Raw genomic sequence first — 17,705 nt, 5'->3', positions numbered from 1 at the left:
GCATACCAATCCCTCCCTCTTGTCCATTCGAGGACTGATTTACACCAAGAATGGCTGGAGGGGGCGGGTCAAAAGGTTTTATAGGTAGTCTGTCCTATCGGGTTCAGGGGGCGGAGCCATAACCCATATGTATGCCGCCATCGTTTGATCCAGGAAAGGAAAATTACAGAAGGTGAGTATACAATTTTCCGATTTAAAGGTGTCCCTCTTTCTGACTTCAGAAAGTTGCAAGGTCTGTATACAGATACATGATTATACAGCTCATATATTCATCCATGCCATTATTTTATTCCGGGGTGCCGTGAGACGTATGGAGTCGGCTGTATATATGCTGTAACATGCTGTAATATATACAGTGATACAAGTTAGCTATCCCAGGAAAGTATAGTGTGCTCAGTGTGCAGCGTTGGTATCCATGGCAACAACAGGCGACGGAAGCTAAGCGGTGGCTGGCGCGCCGGAAGTGACGTCGGAGAGCTGACACATGGCTGCTGTGAAGATCTGCGAGGCTGGGAAGAAGGGAAAGATGAAGAAGGGAAAGAAAATGGGGGTGACGGAGAAGAAGGTGGAGGAGGAGGGACAGGGGAGGCTGGTGAGCGATCCCCCCGGGGAGGAGGGCGGAGGGGACGCCGCAGCCTTCCCTCCAACCTTCAGCATCTCAGAGATCAAGAACAAGCAGCGCCGACACTTCATGTTCCTGAAGCTGAAGCAGGAGAAGAGGAAGGTGAGCCGAGGGTGGTCTGCCGGGTCATAGCCGTGTGAGAAGCCTCTGATGGAAGCCGCCATGCCTGGCTGTAAACTGCTGAATAGCGCTGAGGCTGGTGAAACAGCATCCATCTAAGGCTTCTCACTCAGGGATCCTGTGTTTCTCCACAGATTAGTTTTGGGCATATTTCTGTTAATGACCCACTAAGTAAATTCTGTAATAGTTTTGATTCACTGTAGAAATTGTGGTCCTGGTCACATGATCCATAGAAATAAGCATTAAATGAATATTAAATTCGACTTTGCCATAACTTTTTTTCTTTTTATCTATGGGAAGAAGAAGTAGGCAGGAATGAACCAGAAGTATGCTTAGCTTAACTGATCAAAACCTTCCAGCTCTGGCCACTTACCCAGAGCGTCTTTTTTCTCTACTTTTCATGTGTGATCATCACTGTGATTAGCTCACAGGGTACATTGGCTCCTGACTGGCGCACAGAGCTCAGCTGTCATCGCGTAGTCTAGTCGGCAGTGGATCGTAGCGTAATCATTGCGCAAGGAGCCAGGATATTAAAATCTACGTACTGTCTCAAAACAGGGCTTAGATTTTGGCGTTAGTCTAGTTTAGGGTACCCAGTGGAAACCTCGTAGGGAAATTCTGCTACTGTAATTGGGTGGACAGCACCCCCTTGAACGGCTAGGTTTCAGGTAGATGTAGTAAACTACACCCATGCTATTCAGCCAAACGCAGCGCTTTGTGCTGTAGAGGGTGGTGTGATTGGAGGTTTCCTGTGTCATATAGTCTGAAAAATATGGAAAGTTTATGCCCATTCCAGTGCTACTACCCATCCTCCCCAATATATCTGTTTGCTTATTAACAAATTCGTTTACAATGTGACTTTGTGGAATTGAAAGTGTACCAGAGCCGTTAAGCCGCAATCAGCCCCGGTAATTGGCTCAGTCACTTCAGTCTGGGCTACTGCGCATGCACAGTAGCGCAGACTGATCTCGACTGAGCCTATTACTGGGGCTGAACAGCAGACCGCGGGAGGACGGCAAGGGACTCGCACTTGTTTATGCTGCAGGAAGAAGCAGCGGGTAAGTATCGGTTCTTCTTAGATTTACAGCTCTGGTACACTTTAAACTCTCTTTATAGACTTACATCTTCTCATCTATCTCTTCTATAACCCTATCCCTAATACTGAGAAGTCAGATTCCCATAACATGGTAGTTGTTTGGGGGCTTAAACCAGGGCTGTGGAGTCGGTACAAAAATCTTCCGACTCCTCAGTTTCTGAAACCACGACTCCAACTCCGGGTGCCCAAAATTGCCACGACTCCTCGACTCCAACTCCGACTCCACAGCCCTGGCTTAAACATCCAAAAATATAAAAATGCCAAAAAATGGTCAGTTCTCCGAAAATAAATATATATATATATATATATATATATATATATATATATATATATATATATATATATATATATATATATATATATATATATATATATATATATATATATATATATTCCTTTTTATCTAATATGGATCCCTGTATTCCCCCCATTTTTATTTATTTATTTTTTACTTAGTCTGAGTGCCTTTGCTTAACTGCCAGGAACTGTGCATTGCCAGCAGCTTTGTGGGAAGGTTTTTTTTTTTTTCCTTAGATACAATATCAAACTTATCTAAGCATACAAATGACAGAAAACTTCCTACAGACAAGATAAAGAGACTATAACCAGAAGAAGGTAATTTAATTCTCCCAAAACCCTTTGATTGGTTTACACAGTGATGTAAAAGTCTTCATCATCTTGCGATGATTGGCAGATTTGACCAAGAGACTAATCTCTCTCTAATCTGATCTGATCAGATTAGAGAGAGATCTGTCGGCTACCCATACACTGCAGGATGACTTCCGATCAATTTCAGCATGCAATCGATCCAGAATCAGCCTTGTGATGGCCTTGTGACGCTGCATCTGCCGGTTCGACACTGTCCTCCTAATGTTCATTGTGCAACCACCTTCCTCAGACACAGACGGGTAGTGCACTATACACTACCTGTCTGTGCCTGCCACTGGCTCCGGACGTATCCTAATTAGGTAGACTGACATTTCACATGTAAATGGCTGACACGCTGCTTTATGGGGCATAGCAGAGCACGGGGACACGCACACGCACACGCACGCGCGCGCGCGCGCGCGCGCGCGCGCGCGCACACGCACACGCACACGCACACGCACACGCACACGCACACACACACACACACACACACACACACACACACACACACACACACACACACACACACACACACACACACACACACACACACACACACACACACACACACACACACACACACACACACACGTTATAGCAACAGAGGCTGGTCATTGTATGCAGAACCAGCCTCTGTATGCTAATTGGAATCTTAGAACCCACCTCGGGTTCTCTTTAAGGGACTTCTACAGTATTGCCTACAGCTTTCATTTGTTTGGTGATATTTTATATTGGTCGGCAAATTTTCTTTTGCTTATACACCAGAAAGTTGTTCTGTTTTCTATTGACTTCTCTGAATTTTTCAGGAAAAGATAGCTTTGAAAAAGAAACGCAAGAAGGAGAGAGATGCACTTGGTGACAAGGTGTGTAAGATGACCAGCCCTTTTTTTTATTTTTTTTAGTGGGAAATGTCAGGGTTAATTGAATGAGGGACCAGCTTTTAAGGCACAGAAATAATATCAGTCTTTCTCCATCAGGCACCTCCAAAGCCCGTCCCCAAAACCATTGAAAACCAGCGTGTGTATGATGAGACGACGGTGGACCCTGCAGATGAGGAGGTAATTCATTTTTATGTTGTGCTTAGTTCTCAGATAAAACATCTGCCCTCACCTGCTTGCTTTAAAGTGTACCCGAGGCGACATGAGATAAACATGTTTATGTACAGTGCTAAACATAATAATAACCAGGCTGTTTTACTTGTTTTATTTTGCTGCCTGAAAGAGTTAATTTTTAAGGATGGAAGTGACAGCTTCTGTCTTGTCTGTAGCTTGTCAGGAATATAGTAACCATCACTGATAAGCAATTTTTTCTACGTATTTCAATTTTCAACATATTTCTGAGAGCAGGGGGTCAATATAGTTCATGTGTTTTGATTTAGGGACATTTTAGACTGCAACTGAGCAGAGACAACAAAACATTCAATCTACTTTCTAAATGTTTAAATATAAAATAAAATCCTGGGATGTCTTAAGTCATTTTTAGGAGTAGGAGAATAAATACAATTGTTTCTCATTAGTTTATTTTCACCTCGAGTTCACTTTAAAGTTGGCCATTGACTAATAATTAATAATTCCAATATAGTGCTTTTCTTGTGTCTGCTTCAAAGCGCTTGCTGGGCAGCCACTAGAGCGCACTTAGTGAGCAGAAGCAGTGTTAGGGAGTCTCACCCAAGAACTGCTTACTGAATAGGTGCTGGCTTACTGAATAAGAGCTGAGATTTGAACTCCGGTCTCTTATGTTGGAGGCAGAGCCCTTAACCAGTTCACCATCCAGCCACACTAAGCATAATCAACTCTTTATAGATACCTTAGGTTCTGTTCCCTGATGCGTTTTATTTTAGGTTTGTCTATATTTATTAGGTGATTAAGACATTGCCTTAGATGCGTTTTCAGCATTGCTATAGTCACGCTATGGCCTCTTAGATCATGATGTACCCAGTGTCCTCTTTGCAATGTATCTCTGTGTAATTTACCAGATGAACCTCAGATACAGATGCCCTTATTTACCTCTGTTTTGTGTAAGTGGTTGTTTACATGCACTATCGGCCATTACTGTTTTATTTCTTAAAAAAATATTTTCAAAAAATAAAAAAGCAGTCCATTAACAGTACAATCCTGCAGCCAATCGATCGTTTCCTATCTCTGCGGTAATTGATCAGTAACAATTGTTCATGCCAATTAACGCCCACATTTCCGCAACCTAATTTGATCAGATTAATGGAATCGACCTGTTTTTCAGATCGATTCCATCAATCTGATCGGATTAGTTAGCGGGAATATGGCCTTTAATGGATACGACCGATCATTTTCGATCGATTACCATGACGTTTGGAAACGATTGATAAGCTGTGGGATTGCACTGTTAATAGGTACCTGAAAAATGCATGAGCAGAGGTGTGTGTCTGTGTGTGTGTCTGTGTGTGTGTCTGTGTGTGTGTCTGTGTGTGTGTCTGTGTGTGTGTCTGTGTGTGTGTCTGTGTGTGTTTAACTCAGCAATATCGCTGCCTCTCGCCACTGTGCTGCCCACTGCTCTCCAACCATTTAGCCGTGAAGGCAGGCATGTTGGGAAGATGAGAGCAGCAGGGAAAGGGGCGGGGATATAGTCGCTTTAACACTCTGCCACGGCTTGCACCAGTTTATTTTGCAAAACTGACCCTAGCACATCCCTGGTACTGAGAGGGACATGGTGGATGTCCTCTTTATTTTTGGTTAAAGGACACCTGAAATGAGAAGGAAATGGAGGCTGCCATATTTATTTCCTTTGAAAAAATACAAGTTTCCTCGCTATCCTACTGATCATTCTGGCTGCAGTAGTGGCTGAATCACACACCTGAAACGTGCATGCAGCTAATCCAGTCACACTTCAGTCAGAGCACCTGATCTGCATGCTTGTTCAGGGTCTATGGCTAAAAGTATCAGACCTAGTTCACGCTGCAAAACACAATACTTGAGCGATTGTGCGATGCACGTTTTGAAGAATTTGCAATTGTCCATGATTATTCCTGCAAGTGCAGTCGATCAAAAAAAATGCCAAATGCGCCATGATTGCGCTTTTAATTGGAAAGCTGCTATGGGAACACACTCACAGAGTAACACAGCGCTAGGCTTTGCTGATCGCTGGTGATTAGGGATGATCACAGATTATGCAAATTTTTTTATGCAAATGTGTGCAGCTTGAAAAATGGAACAATCATTTTAAACCTGGGTTTAAGTTGATTTGGTCCATTTTCAAACTGCATACATTTGCATAATTTTGGAGCAGTTTGTAGCTCATTGATCATCCCTACTGGTGATCGGCAAGAGCTGTTAATTTTAAACCAGCCCTAAGAGACACAGGAGCAAGAGGAAAAACAACTGCATTAAAAAGTAAGTTAACCACTTTACCCCCGCCCGTACGAATTTCTCCGTCCCTTTTTCCATCCTTTAACCCCCAGGGACGGAGAAATCCGTACTTTCCGCGTTCCCGCCGCTGTCCGCGCTCCCGCTCGTAAACACGCCGCCCGCCGCTTGTAAACACGCCGCCGCCCGCTCGCCCGGAGATCAATGAACGGGAAAATCCATTCCCGTTCGTTGATCTAAGCCCCGCAATGATCCGCTGCTCTCCGATGTCCAGCGCGATCATTGTGAAAAAACAAACAAACACTCACAGCCTCCTACTACTTCGCAGGTGGCAATAAACAAAAAGTTACTGTTGCCATCTTGTGGCCAAATAGTAAAACTACACCCTAAGCATTTTTTACATAGAAATAAATTAGTTTTACACTAAAAATTAACTCAGTCATTACCTCCCACACTCCCCATTTTTTTTTTTTTTTTTTTTTTTTTTTTTTTTGTAATTAAAAAAAAATTAAAAAATTTACAATAAAAAAAAAACCATAAATAGTTACCTTAGGGACTGAACTTTTTTAAATATTTATGTCAGGAGGGTATAACACTGTTACTTTATAAACTATGGGCTTGTAATTAGGGATGGACGCAAAACTGAAAAAAATGCATCTTTATTTCCAAATAAAATATTGGCGCCAAACATTGTGATGGGGGCATAATTTAAACGGTTTTATAAGCGGGACAAAAGGGCAAATTTCATGGGTTTTAATTACAGTAGCATGCATTATTTAAAAACTATAATGGCCGAAAACTGAAAAATAATTTTTTTGCCCACATTTTTCCTATTTTCCCATTAAAACACATTTAGAATAAAATAATTCTTGGCATAATGTCCCACCTAAAGAAAGCCTAATTGGTGGCGGAAAAAACAAGATATAGTTCATTTCATGGCGATAAGTAATGATAAAGTTATAGACGAATGAATGGAAGGAGCGCTGAAAGGTGAAAATTGCTCTGGTGCTCAGGGGGTAAAACCCCTCAGTGGTGAAGGGGTTAATATGCCAGCCTCCATATCGCTCTCACTTTTCATGTTCCTCCATCTACTGAACAGGAAGAGCCGAGATTCGAACCCAGGTCTCCTGTGTCGGAGGTGGATCCCTTAGGCCCCATTTACACTTGAGCGGTTTTTAAAAACCGCTAGCCCATGTAAGCCTATGGTAGTGTTCTCACTTCTGCGTTTGCGGTTAGCGTTAACATGCATCGCTAATCGCGATCGCTCCCAAAACGCTGCAGTGTCCAGTGATTTTTCTGCGTTAACCGCGGAAAAATCACTCCCGCAAAATGCCGGGGGTAATCGCTGGCGTTTTGCCCTTTTAGGTGTGAATGGGGCCTAAACCAGTACCTATTCAGGAGGAGACCTTAGGCAAGATTCCTTAACACTTTTGCTGCCTATAGAGCGATTCCTAGTGGCTGCAGCTCTGCCTCTGGAGGTTTGAATCCGCCAGGAGAAAAGCTCAATATAAATATTCTGTGTCTATAATTAATAAATCATTTATATTTATCATGTTTTTCTTCTTGTATCCAATAGGTGGCATACGATGAGGCAACAGATGAATTTGCACCTTATTTTAACCGACAGACAACTCCAAAGATCCTGATCACCACTTCAGATCGTCCTCGTGGGGTATAATGAGTTATTTCCGTTACTGATACTGTGATACATAGACAGACATATTCACTGCAGTATTGAGCAGTTTTGGCCTGCTTGTGAGCCTCTGCCTGTTACAACCGGGATATGGAGGCTGCCATATTTAATTCCTTTTAAGCAATACCACTTGCCTGGCTGTCCTGCTGATTCTCTGCCTCTAATACTTTTAGCCATAGACCCTGAACAAACAGAGTGAATGGGATATGGATGTTTCCTTTTAACTACCCAACGACCGCGTCACGCCGATGGGCGTGACCGCGGCGGCAGCCACAGGACTGCCTAATGCCAATTGGCGTCAAGTCCTAGAGCTGCAGTTTGGCAGGGACTGCGTGCTTGCATGCTCCGCTCCGTGATTAGCCTGCTAGCCGCGATTGCGGGTAGCAGACTATTTAGAGCCGACGGGAAATAATTCCCCTTTGTTTACATTTGTACATCGCTGCTATCTCCTGCAGCGCTGTATGAGGGACACTGGGCTGTCCCTCAGAGCAGCTCGTTCTGTGTGGCCTCTCATCGGCTGATGCCTATGAGAGGCGGGGAGCAGTGCCGATCGCCATCCAATGGTGATCAGGACAGCACAGGAGGGAGGGAGAGGGAGGACGGAGGGAGGAAAAATCCTCCCTTTCCTTACTAAACAAACAAAAAAAATCACAGCAGCGTTCGGATACCTCCAGCAGAGTGTCCTATTATGAACACTAAAAGGAGGAAAAAATGATTTGTGTGCCGAGTTGCAGGGCTGCGCAGCACCCTGACCAAGCTGCACAGCCCTGTATTGTAAAAAAAATGGCCTGGTCGTTAGGGGGGTTTAGCACTGCAGTCCTCAAGTGGTTAAACAATACCAGGTGCTTGTCAGTCCTGCTGATCTCTTTGGCTGCAGTTGTGGCTGAATCACACACCTGAAACAAGCATGCAGCCAATCCAGTCTGACCTCAGTCAGAGCACCTGATCTGCGTGCTTGTTGAGGGGCTGTGGCTAAAAGTATTAGAGACACAGGATCAGCAGGAGAGCCAGGCAGCTGGTATTATATTAAAAGGAAAAGTCCATATCCTTCTCAGTTTAGATTCCCTTTTAAAGAGAGTCTGAAGCGAGAATAAATCTCGCTTCAGACCTCATAGATAGCAGGGGCATGTGTGCCCCTGCTAAAACGCCACTATCCCGCGGCTTAACGGGGGTCCCTGATCCCCCAAATCCCCTCCGTGCAGCGGGGGAGCGATTCCGCATTGGGGCAGGGCTAACCGCCGCAGCCCTGCCTCCCGCGCGTCTATCAGACGCGTACCTCCGCCTCTCCCCTGCCCCTCTCAGTCTTCCTTCACTGAGAGGGGCGGGGGAGAGGCGGCGATGCGCGACTGATAGACGCGCTGAGAGGCAGGGCTGCAGCCGTTAGCCCTGCCTCCAGGAAGAGCAAAATTTACGACCAAGTTGGTCGTTGATTTTGCAGGGGGGGGGGGGGGGGACTGGGGGTTGGGGGTGAAGGGACCCCCGTTCAGCCGCGGGATAGCGACGTTTTAACAGGGGCACACATGCCCCTGCTAACTATGAGCTCTGAAGCGAGAGTTATTCTCGCTTCAGAGTCTCTTTAAAGCACAGATGTTGAACTCCAGGCCCTTGAGGGCCAGATCCATGCCAGTGTTTGGGATGGACTGAGAAAGAGAGGAATGTGTTCTACCTGATGGACCACACCTTGCCTGACTCAGACCCATCAATTCATTTGAGCTGTGTCAAAAATGTGTGAGGATCTCGTCCCTCGTAGGACCGGATTGACATACCTGCTCTAAAGGGATTTGAGCAGTACATTTTGAAACATTTAATGACCCACCAACTAATAGAGGTTTATTTATTGTGCATGCTTTTGTGGTGCAGCAGGCACTTACTTCCATCCTCTATGCCACTTACTGCAGAACCACAGCGTCCCGCAGTTTTGTTGGATGTCACTGGCCAGGCAATGCATGCTGGGGACATGTGATGCATGATGGGAGATGTAGTTACCATTGATGTGGTAACATAATGTGATCTTGCATTGCATGACCAAGGACATGCAAAACAACCGTGGGAACTTGGAACAAGGGGGGATAGAAGATGGAGGCTTCCATATGGGGGGGGGGGGGGGGCACAGAGCAACCCCCGTAGGTAAGTAAATGCCTGCTGCGCCACAATCAATGAATCTCCACTGCTCATTAGAATTGGTCAATGAGATGCTTAAAGGAAATCTAAAGCCCCCCACAGTCATCCTGAGCATACACTGTCCTTCTGAGACCCTCCGGCCAGCAACCCCGGCAAAGCTGGCCAGCAACGCGTCTCCTCCTCACCGCGCTGGGAGCTTGCTGTGCATGCGCAGTAGGCAAACATTGCTATTGTGGGAGCGTGATCAGGGTGCGCATGGCTCGAGGCCATGCCAGCACAGTGGTCTCCTATTGTGCACGACAGGCCAGCTTTGAGGGGTTGCTGCTGCTCAATGTAGGGACTCAGAAGGATGGTGCGGGCACAGGATGACTCCAGGGGGCTGCAAGAAGCCCCAGGTAAGTTAAACTGATTTTCTTTATTTTCGCTTTAGTAACACTTTAATTCCGGTTTGTTTGGCATTGTGGCAATCAAAATCACCAAAAAGTGCATTTGATTTGGCGCGGTTTTAAGTTGCATATGATTTGCATTACATTTGCATGCAAGGCAGAATTCTCCCTGACCATCTCTGCTGTTTTAAATGGGTCAAAATGAGGAACGTCTGTTAATTCTTCTTTCTTTGTATTTCCTCTGCAGCGAACGGTACGCTTTACAGAGCAGCTCTCCTCCGTCATTCCCAACTCCCACGTCTATTACCGGAGAGGCCTCGCCCTGAAGAAGGTCATCCCGCAATGTATCGCCAAGGACTTCACTGACCTGATTGTCATCAATGAAGACAGGAAAGTTCCAAGTATCCTTCACAGCGATCACTCTGGCTGTATTGTGGGCAGATGTTATGTTTGACATAATCTACTACACCAATTAAAGGGAACCTGAGGAGGTAACAAACGAAAAACAAAACAGATGCTTGCCTAAGAAGAGGGGAGCCTCTGGGTCCTGCAGTGGCTTCCACGTCTTCCTCCAGACCACACCTGCTGTGTGGGAACCTCTTGAAGATCGCAACCACGCTCCTCTTCATGCATGAGTGAGGGTGGGGCTGTGCAGTAGCAGTAGTGTACTGCTCTTGTTGGATATGTTCCGGGGGTCCATGCGTGGCAATGGTGGGAGCCAGGAGGGCGTGGGAAGCCCCTGCAGGTACACGTTACACACTCAGGTACACTTTAAAGTACACCTGAACTGAAGCAAAGCTACCTAAGGTAAGTACATGTTTCTGCTGGATCCACAGACCTCGGTGCACTGTCCATTCTTCCCCATAGCGACTGTATTTGTTGCGCATCTTCAATCGCGCTCTGCAGTGGATGTGCATTACAGCAGTGGGCAGAGTATTCTGCGCATGCATGGTTCACAAAGAATTGTAACTGCGCATGCACAGAACACTACCCCCGCCCCCCCCCCCCCCCCCCCTAGTGACCAGGCCATCTTAAAAGATTCAGCACTTCACAACTTTGAGGGGCCCATTCATACTTAGAAGCGCAAAACACCGACTTAGAAGCGCAAAAGCACTGGACAGTGCAGCAATTTCTCCGCGATCGCGTTTTGCGCTTCTATAGCACTAAACCGCGATTGCGGGAAATCTCCTGAATGGTGCAGGCTACACGTTTGCGTTTCGCTATTTTGAGCGATTAGCGCAAATCGCCCAAGTAAGAACGGGCCCATAGGGTTTTATTACACTAGCGCTTTCAAAAGCAGTAGCGTTTAAAAGTTTTGCCGAAAAATCGCCAGCAAAACGCTCAAGTGTGAATGGGCCCTAACAGTTTATTGCTCGGCCATACAATTTAGCACCCAAATTAATTTGACCTCCTTTTCTTCCCACTAATAGACCTTTCTTTTGGTGTTCTGATTGCTGCTGCAATTTATTTATTTATTTTTTTATATTAATTAAAAATTATCAAAATGTTTAAATTTTTTATTCACCCCTCCCCTCTAAATTGGCCCTACACTACCTCACAATAAATACAATATACAGCCTGCCAGCGCTATTCAGCCGCTGGCAGGCTGATCGCTGCGGCCATCTAATCTCATTCCTCGTGAGATCACACCATATGGCATGACTGAGGAACGAGAGAGCCACTCTGCAATCGCCATCCTGGGTTAGGCGGTCGCAGAGGGGTTAAGATCCCTTTCATAACAAGTCCGTTCTAACTGACACCTTATTACAACACGAGGCAATTACGGTATTTTAAGGACCATACAACACATTTTTTTTTCTACTCCGAAAGTGGGGAGGAAAAAGTAAGTGCAACATATGGGCTGAATACAGGGTGTCCCCGACTTTAGAACACCCGCTGATACGAATGTCCGCCTCCCCATCGTCATGTCAGGGATTCCCTGTACTCTGCTCCGCCAGGCCAGTGTAGTGTGCACCGTAATCTGCAGTAGAAGCAGCGCTCACCTGCTCTGGAGGTGGAAGTCGGGCGGTCAGGCACCTCCCAGCAGCTGCAGAGCAGGAAGTGGAAGCCGCACCATGTGAGTGAACTGGCTAGCCTGTTTGTGTGAGGTGGGAGTTCTGAGCGTCTGTGTCAGAGGCGCATGCAGTGGATCGCCAAAATAAACCGGGAACCGTCAGTGAAGTTTGGTGAGAGCGCACACGGGCTCAGTATCTGTTGGCTGTCAGCGTGAAGGTCTGACACTCCCCATTACCGCCAGGACTGTGGCATCATCAATCGCATTGCAGACAGGCTTGTAAGGAGAATCGGGCAAACAGTTTGCTTATTGTGGCAGGACTTTCTCTGATCACACTGCTGAGATGGAGTGTTTCTTGAAGCAAAAGGCTAAAGTCAGTTTATCATGTGCATGAGCAATGAATGTGTGTTAGTGTGTCCCACAGCCGGCCGTGGGTGTTTCATTGCGGGAAGGTGCACTTCACAGCTGTTTTGAGTGGGACGGTGTTTTCTCACACATAGTGTTGTTTAAGATGCATTACAATTTAAAGTGAACCAGAGAAGAAGCATCCTCATGTGTTTTACCATATATATCTCAGTGGAAACATTAGAGAAAACACCTACCCTGCACTCTGTTTCATTATTTACTGTTCAGATTGCTTCTTATCACCCCTGATAAAATCCCCAACTGAGCATTCAGTCTGGCTTTAAAGAGTAACTGTCAGGCTGCAGAAGCTAATTTAAACCTCTATTCTCCTGTGTTAAACAGTTTAGAAGGAAGCTCAAAAGCCATTAGTGAAGATAAACATTTCAGTTACCTTTGATGTGTGCTTATCTTAAGTCTGTTATAGACCCATAAAGACGCAAGCCGCAGCTAAACTGCAAAGCATTCTGGGGCCCTCCCCTCGGCTGCTAATGAGACGGTACAGGAGCTTCTAATCAGTCCAGCGTGATAACACTGATAAATCTCGGGCAGACTACACTGCAGGAGTCAGCTATTGTTCCTAGCCACATGGCTCATTAATATTCACTGCACACCGTGTTGTTCAAGAACTAGCTTATCTGTGATCAGAAGCAGGCAGGACATGACGACACATTTGGCTTCACAAACATGGAGCCTGCCATGAGCTGTCAGGAGCATCTATCTCTGCATATACTATATACAAATTCTGTGAAATCCAAACGTGGACAGTGAAATGCATATGTAATGTAAGTACAGCCAATCTTTAGCTACTGATATATGTGTTTATTTTCTCTGAGACCCAATACCTAACAGCTCCTCTTTAAGGAAAATTTATAGCTGAGTCTGTCTTCTGTGCTGTCTTTTCAAGTTCAAGCCTACCCCCTTGTGGCTCTGCTCAGGAATCATTATAGCTGAGTCATTATAGCAAAGCCAGACTGAATGCTCAGTTGGGGATTTTATCTGGGCTGATAAGAAGCAGGCTGAACAGTGAAGAATGAAACAGAGAGCAGGGTAGGTGTTTTCTCTAATGTTCCCACTGATACATATAGTAAAATACATGAGGGTGCTTCGTCTCTGGTTCACTTTCAGTGTTATGAAGACACCTGTGGAATGTCAGGAGGAGGAGGCTGGAGGAGCACCGGACGGTCATGGGGGACACGAGGCACAAGGGGGACATAGATCCACAAAATGCCCCTGCCCCATGGAAGTACCAGATTTAGTATTCCCACCCCAACCACTATCCCTCCCCCGATCTCCCCCCCCCCCCCCCCCCCCCCCCCCCCCGGCCTAGATTTTGACCTCTAAACCTAAGTGCGTCTTCTGGTGAATATCGCCTTATGGTCCAAAAAAATACAGTATATTTCTATGGGGCTTTCAGATATGAAATGAGGTGCAACAGGTTCTGACGCAATAATGCACAGGATGCTGTGTCTTACCCAGTTACCGCATGTCTTTCCAGCAGCAGTGAGGGGTCCTTTCATTGTACTGTCTGCCTCACTCTATGTTCACAGCGGTAACTCCCAGTACAACTTTTCGGCTAGATTGCCAGCGTGTGAAAGGCCTCTTAGGGCTCGTTTCCACTATTGCGGTGTGGAATCGCCTGGATTCCACCGCTGATGAAATCGCATGCGGATGCGATTCCCCTTGCGTTTTTTTGCTGCGAATTCGCATGCGATTTCGCATAGGTGAGGGTATATGCAATTTTAACCATGTCACTGCCTGTGTGAATTTACATTGGTACCTATGCGAATTCACGGCAAAAAAGGCATGGGGGAAACTCGTGCGATTTCCCTAATAAATACATTGCATGCGATTCGCATGCATTCCACTTGCAGGCAAATTCTGCGGCTCTTTTGTGCGTTTTTTCACCGCTGAAAAAAACGCACCTCAACAACGCTACAGTGGAAACGGGCCCATCCACTTGCATTACATGTGCGAATCCGCATGCGTTCGACACATGCGGATTCGCGATAGTGGAAACGAGCCCTAAGTCTGCCTCATGATTCCTGAATGAATTTATGTAACACTCAACCCAGTGACACTCGTGTGCATTTGATTCATTTGTATGCTGTCTTTTTTTTGTTTCGTAATAAATGAGTAGCTTCAACTTCCTCTTCTGAGTAGGGAAAAAGTATTTACTTTATTTTTTTGGACTATAAGATTCACTTTTTCTCCCCCAAAAGTTGGGGGGAAAGTCACTGTGTCTTATAGTCCAAATGCAGGGAGTTCCTGACTTGTGAATGCCTGCCAATACAAACCTCCAACCCGCCACAATATCGGGGACTCCCTGTACTGTGCCCATGCAGAGGAGGACACGGGGACATAGGGGCATAGAGGAGGACACAAGGGGGAAAGATGAGGACACAGGGAGACAAGAGGTCCAAGAGAGCATAATCCACAAGATGCCCCTTCACCATGGATGCACCAGGTTTAGTATGTATTTTTTCCCCCTGTTTTTTGTACTCTAAACTTAGGTGCCTCCTTATGGTCATGAGCGTCTTATAGTCCCGGTACATGTTGTATGTATATATGTGTGTATGTAGGATGTTCTATCCTTAACTCCTGACCCACAGATGGACTTATTCTGAGTCATTTACCCGAAGGCCCGACTGCCCACTTCAAAATGAGCAACGTCCGCCTCCGCAAAGAGATGAAGGTAAGTATTGGAAACATTGATTCCTGTAGATACATCATCTGTCTTGTGAGATGTGTACGTTGTGCTGCATCCAACTGAACCAAGATATACTCACAAATATATGCAGACTTCCTCTCACAGAGCGATTAAATGCATTTGCATATGTGATCCTGATGTTGCCCTTTTATAATACCAACATGAAGAGCTTCTTCGCACTGTGTGCAGGAGTGCATATTGCAGCACGGCTGCCGCCACACCAGTTGGGTTCCAGTTAGTGCCGCCACAGTAAAAAAAAAACCTGGTAATTTAACCACTTAAGGATCATAGGCATAGGCTGACGGGGCCACCGCGCTGGATCCCGGAGGCTGAAGAGGATGGGGGAAGCCGCATTAGGATCCAGAGGCTTCCCCCTCCGGAGTTAAAAAAATTCCAATCCTCTGGGGGGCTTTGTGTTAGAGGGTTTGTTTTTGTTTTTACTGGAAGCAGGGATGCTCAAATTCGAATTCGGGTGAATCCGGATAGTTGCTATCCGGATTTCACCCAGATACCTGGGGGGGGGGTCAAGCTTACCTGTCTGACGTCTTCTTCGGCCCGTCACTCGGCGCCTCCCACAATGCGGTCCAATCCAGCATCACGTGACTATACACTTCCTCCTTCATCCCGGAAGGAGGAAGTGTTTGTAATCATGTGACCGCCACGTGGACCGCATCGTGGGAGGCGCTGAGGGACGGACCGAAGAAGACGTCAGACAGGTAAGCTTGACCAACCCCCCCCTTCCCCAGGTATCTGGGTGAAATCCTGATAGCAACTATCCAGATTCATTCGATTTTGAGCCCATCCCTGACTGGAAACTGCATAAAGACATACGACACACATTATTGTTTGCACCTGACTGCTGCCTGATTATGTTTGGGGAAAACCTGCTGAACACTTCTCGTGATGTAGTAGGCTGGAGCTGTGACCGTGTTCTTCTGTTTTTGTTTTAAGGCCGGTCTTTACGTAGATGCATGTTGCATTTTTCTTTTTTTTTCTCTCTCTAACCCATTTGGTTTTGCGTCTTGTTTCAGAGGAAAGGAAAAGAACCAACAGAGCACATGCCTGAGGTCATCCTAAATAACTTCTCCACACGACTGGGTCACTCTATCGGGCGAATGTTTGCATCTCTCTTCCCACATGACCCTCACTTTGTTGGGCGTCAGGTAGCCACTTTCCACAACCAGCGAGACTACATCTTTTTTAGATACCACAGGTAACCACTTCCTGTCTACCCTAAGTAGAATGGTATATGCTTCCCGTGTTGCAGGCACTGGTCTCCATCTTAGCTTTAATGAACAACCTTCATCACCACAACGTCCAACATGTTTCTAATCTCCGCCCACAGGTACATCTTCAAGAGTGAGAAGAAAGTCGGAATCCAGGAACTCGGACCTAGATTCACATTAAAACTGAGATCCCTTCAGAAAGGAACGTTTGACTCCAAGTATGGAGAGTACGAGTGGGTTCACAAGGTTTGTGTCTCACACAGAACATCACATAACTTTTCTTTGTTGTTTTACTCTGGTTAAAATGTTATCTTTTTATCTCCTTATTACAGCGACATGAAATGGACACAAATCGAAGAAAATTCCACTTATGAACATCTTGTCGCGTGGGACCATCGCCAAAGTGTGCAGTGCCTTCATCAGGACTGAGAGAGACTCTACAAAATCTATTTTTCCCAGAACAGCTCCCTCTGCTGATTGTAAATAAAGATATTATTATTAGGTCATGTCTCTCAGCTGGATTCTTTAAGAGGATATAAATTTTGTGATTATATAAATTTAATGATTTAAAGTGGACCTGAACTCTTGCACAGAGAAATGCACCCTGTATGTATTTAGAGAGTTTAGCCTGTCTAATTCCCCCTCAACTGTGACTAATTACAAGTTGTGATCTGATCTCTAAGCTGTGTCAGCTCAGGAACCTCCTGCCTTGGCAGAGCAGCTAATTTGTAAACACACAGGATGTTAACCCTATGTCTGCTTCCATGAAATCAGAAAGTAGACACTGCAGATTTATGGCAGGATTTGTAGTGGCTATAAATGTTTTTCTTTAAAGGTTGTTATGCTGCTGCTTATCTTTTAGAGCAGAGGAAGTTCTGAGTTCAGGTCCGCTTTGAAAGATTACTAAAAACTAAACACCAGACCAAATATGCTGCATTTTAAAATGAACCTGAAATGAAAATTAACATTAAAATCTTCAGTGTACTATGGATGATAAATAGAACATAAGTGAGTCTAATTTTTATTTTCATATTAACCACTTAAGCCCAACTGGACGAGATTTCTCGTCCAGTTGGGCTGCGCGCACTCCCGCGGGTCACGCGCGCTCCCGCGGGCCCCCCCGTGCGCGCCCCCGCTGCGGGCCGCTATCCCACCGATCAATGAAAGGGATTATAAATCCCTTTCGCTGATCGGACCCCCCCGGAGAAAAGCCGACAGCATCTCTTCAGATGCTGCGGCTTTTCTGAGCTCTGGGCTCCTTTCTTCTGCCTGGGAGCGAGATCGATCGCTCCCAGGACTTTTTGATTCTGGCCATCTTGTGGCCAAATA

The 17,705-nt window shown here is 45.8% G+C and overlaps 1 protein-coding gene across 1 annotated transcript; it reads left to right on the top strand.

The window, feature by feature from the left end:
• Nucleotides 1-458: 458 nt before the first annotated feature.
• RPF1 (ribosome production factor 1 homolog) lies at nt 459-16,877 on the top strand. Its single transcript, XM_068239139.1, has 9 exons — nt 459-724; nt 3,293-3,349; nt 3,464-3,544; nt 7,401-7,496; nt 10,272-10,425; nt 15,053-15,135; nt 16,182-16,363; nt 16,496-16,622; nt 16,709-16,877. The coding sequence occupies exons 1-9, from the start codon at nt 485-487 to the stop codon at nt 16,748-16,750; spliced, it is 1,062 nt and encodes a 353-aa protein (XP_068095240.1). The 5' UTR covers nt 459-484; the 3' UTR covers nt 16,751-16,877.
• Nucleotides 16,878-17,705: the final 828 nt, after the last annotated feature.

This window comes from Hyperolius riggenbachi, chromosome 6 (assembly GCF_040937935.1).
Source record: "Hyperolius riggenbachi isolate aHypRig1 chromosome 6, aHypRig1.pri, whole genome shotgun sequence".
NCBI classification, from domain to species: Eukaryota; Metazoa; Chordata; class Amphibia; order Anura; family Hyperoliidae; genus Hyperolius; species Hyperolius riggenbachi.
This window is presented reverse-complemented; position numbering and strand designations above follow the sequence as displayed.

Coding starts and splice junctions, on each gene's coding strand:
- RPF1 (XM_068239139.1), top strand. CDS start 485: ATGGCTGCTGTGAAGATCTGCGAGGCTGGGAAGAAGGGAAAGATGAAG. Junction 10,426..15,052: donor TGAAGACAGGAAAGTTCCAA/GTATCCTTCACA, acceptor CCTGACCCACAG/ATGGACTTATTCTGAGTCAT. Junction 16,623..16,708: donor AGTACGAGTGGGTTCACAAG/GTTTGTGTCTCA, acceptor TCCTTATTACAG/CGACATGAAATGGACACAAA.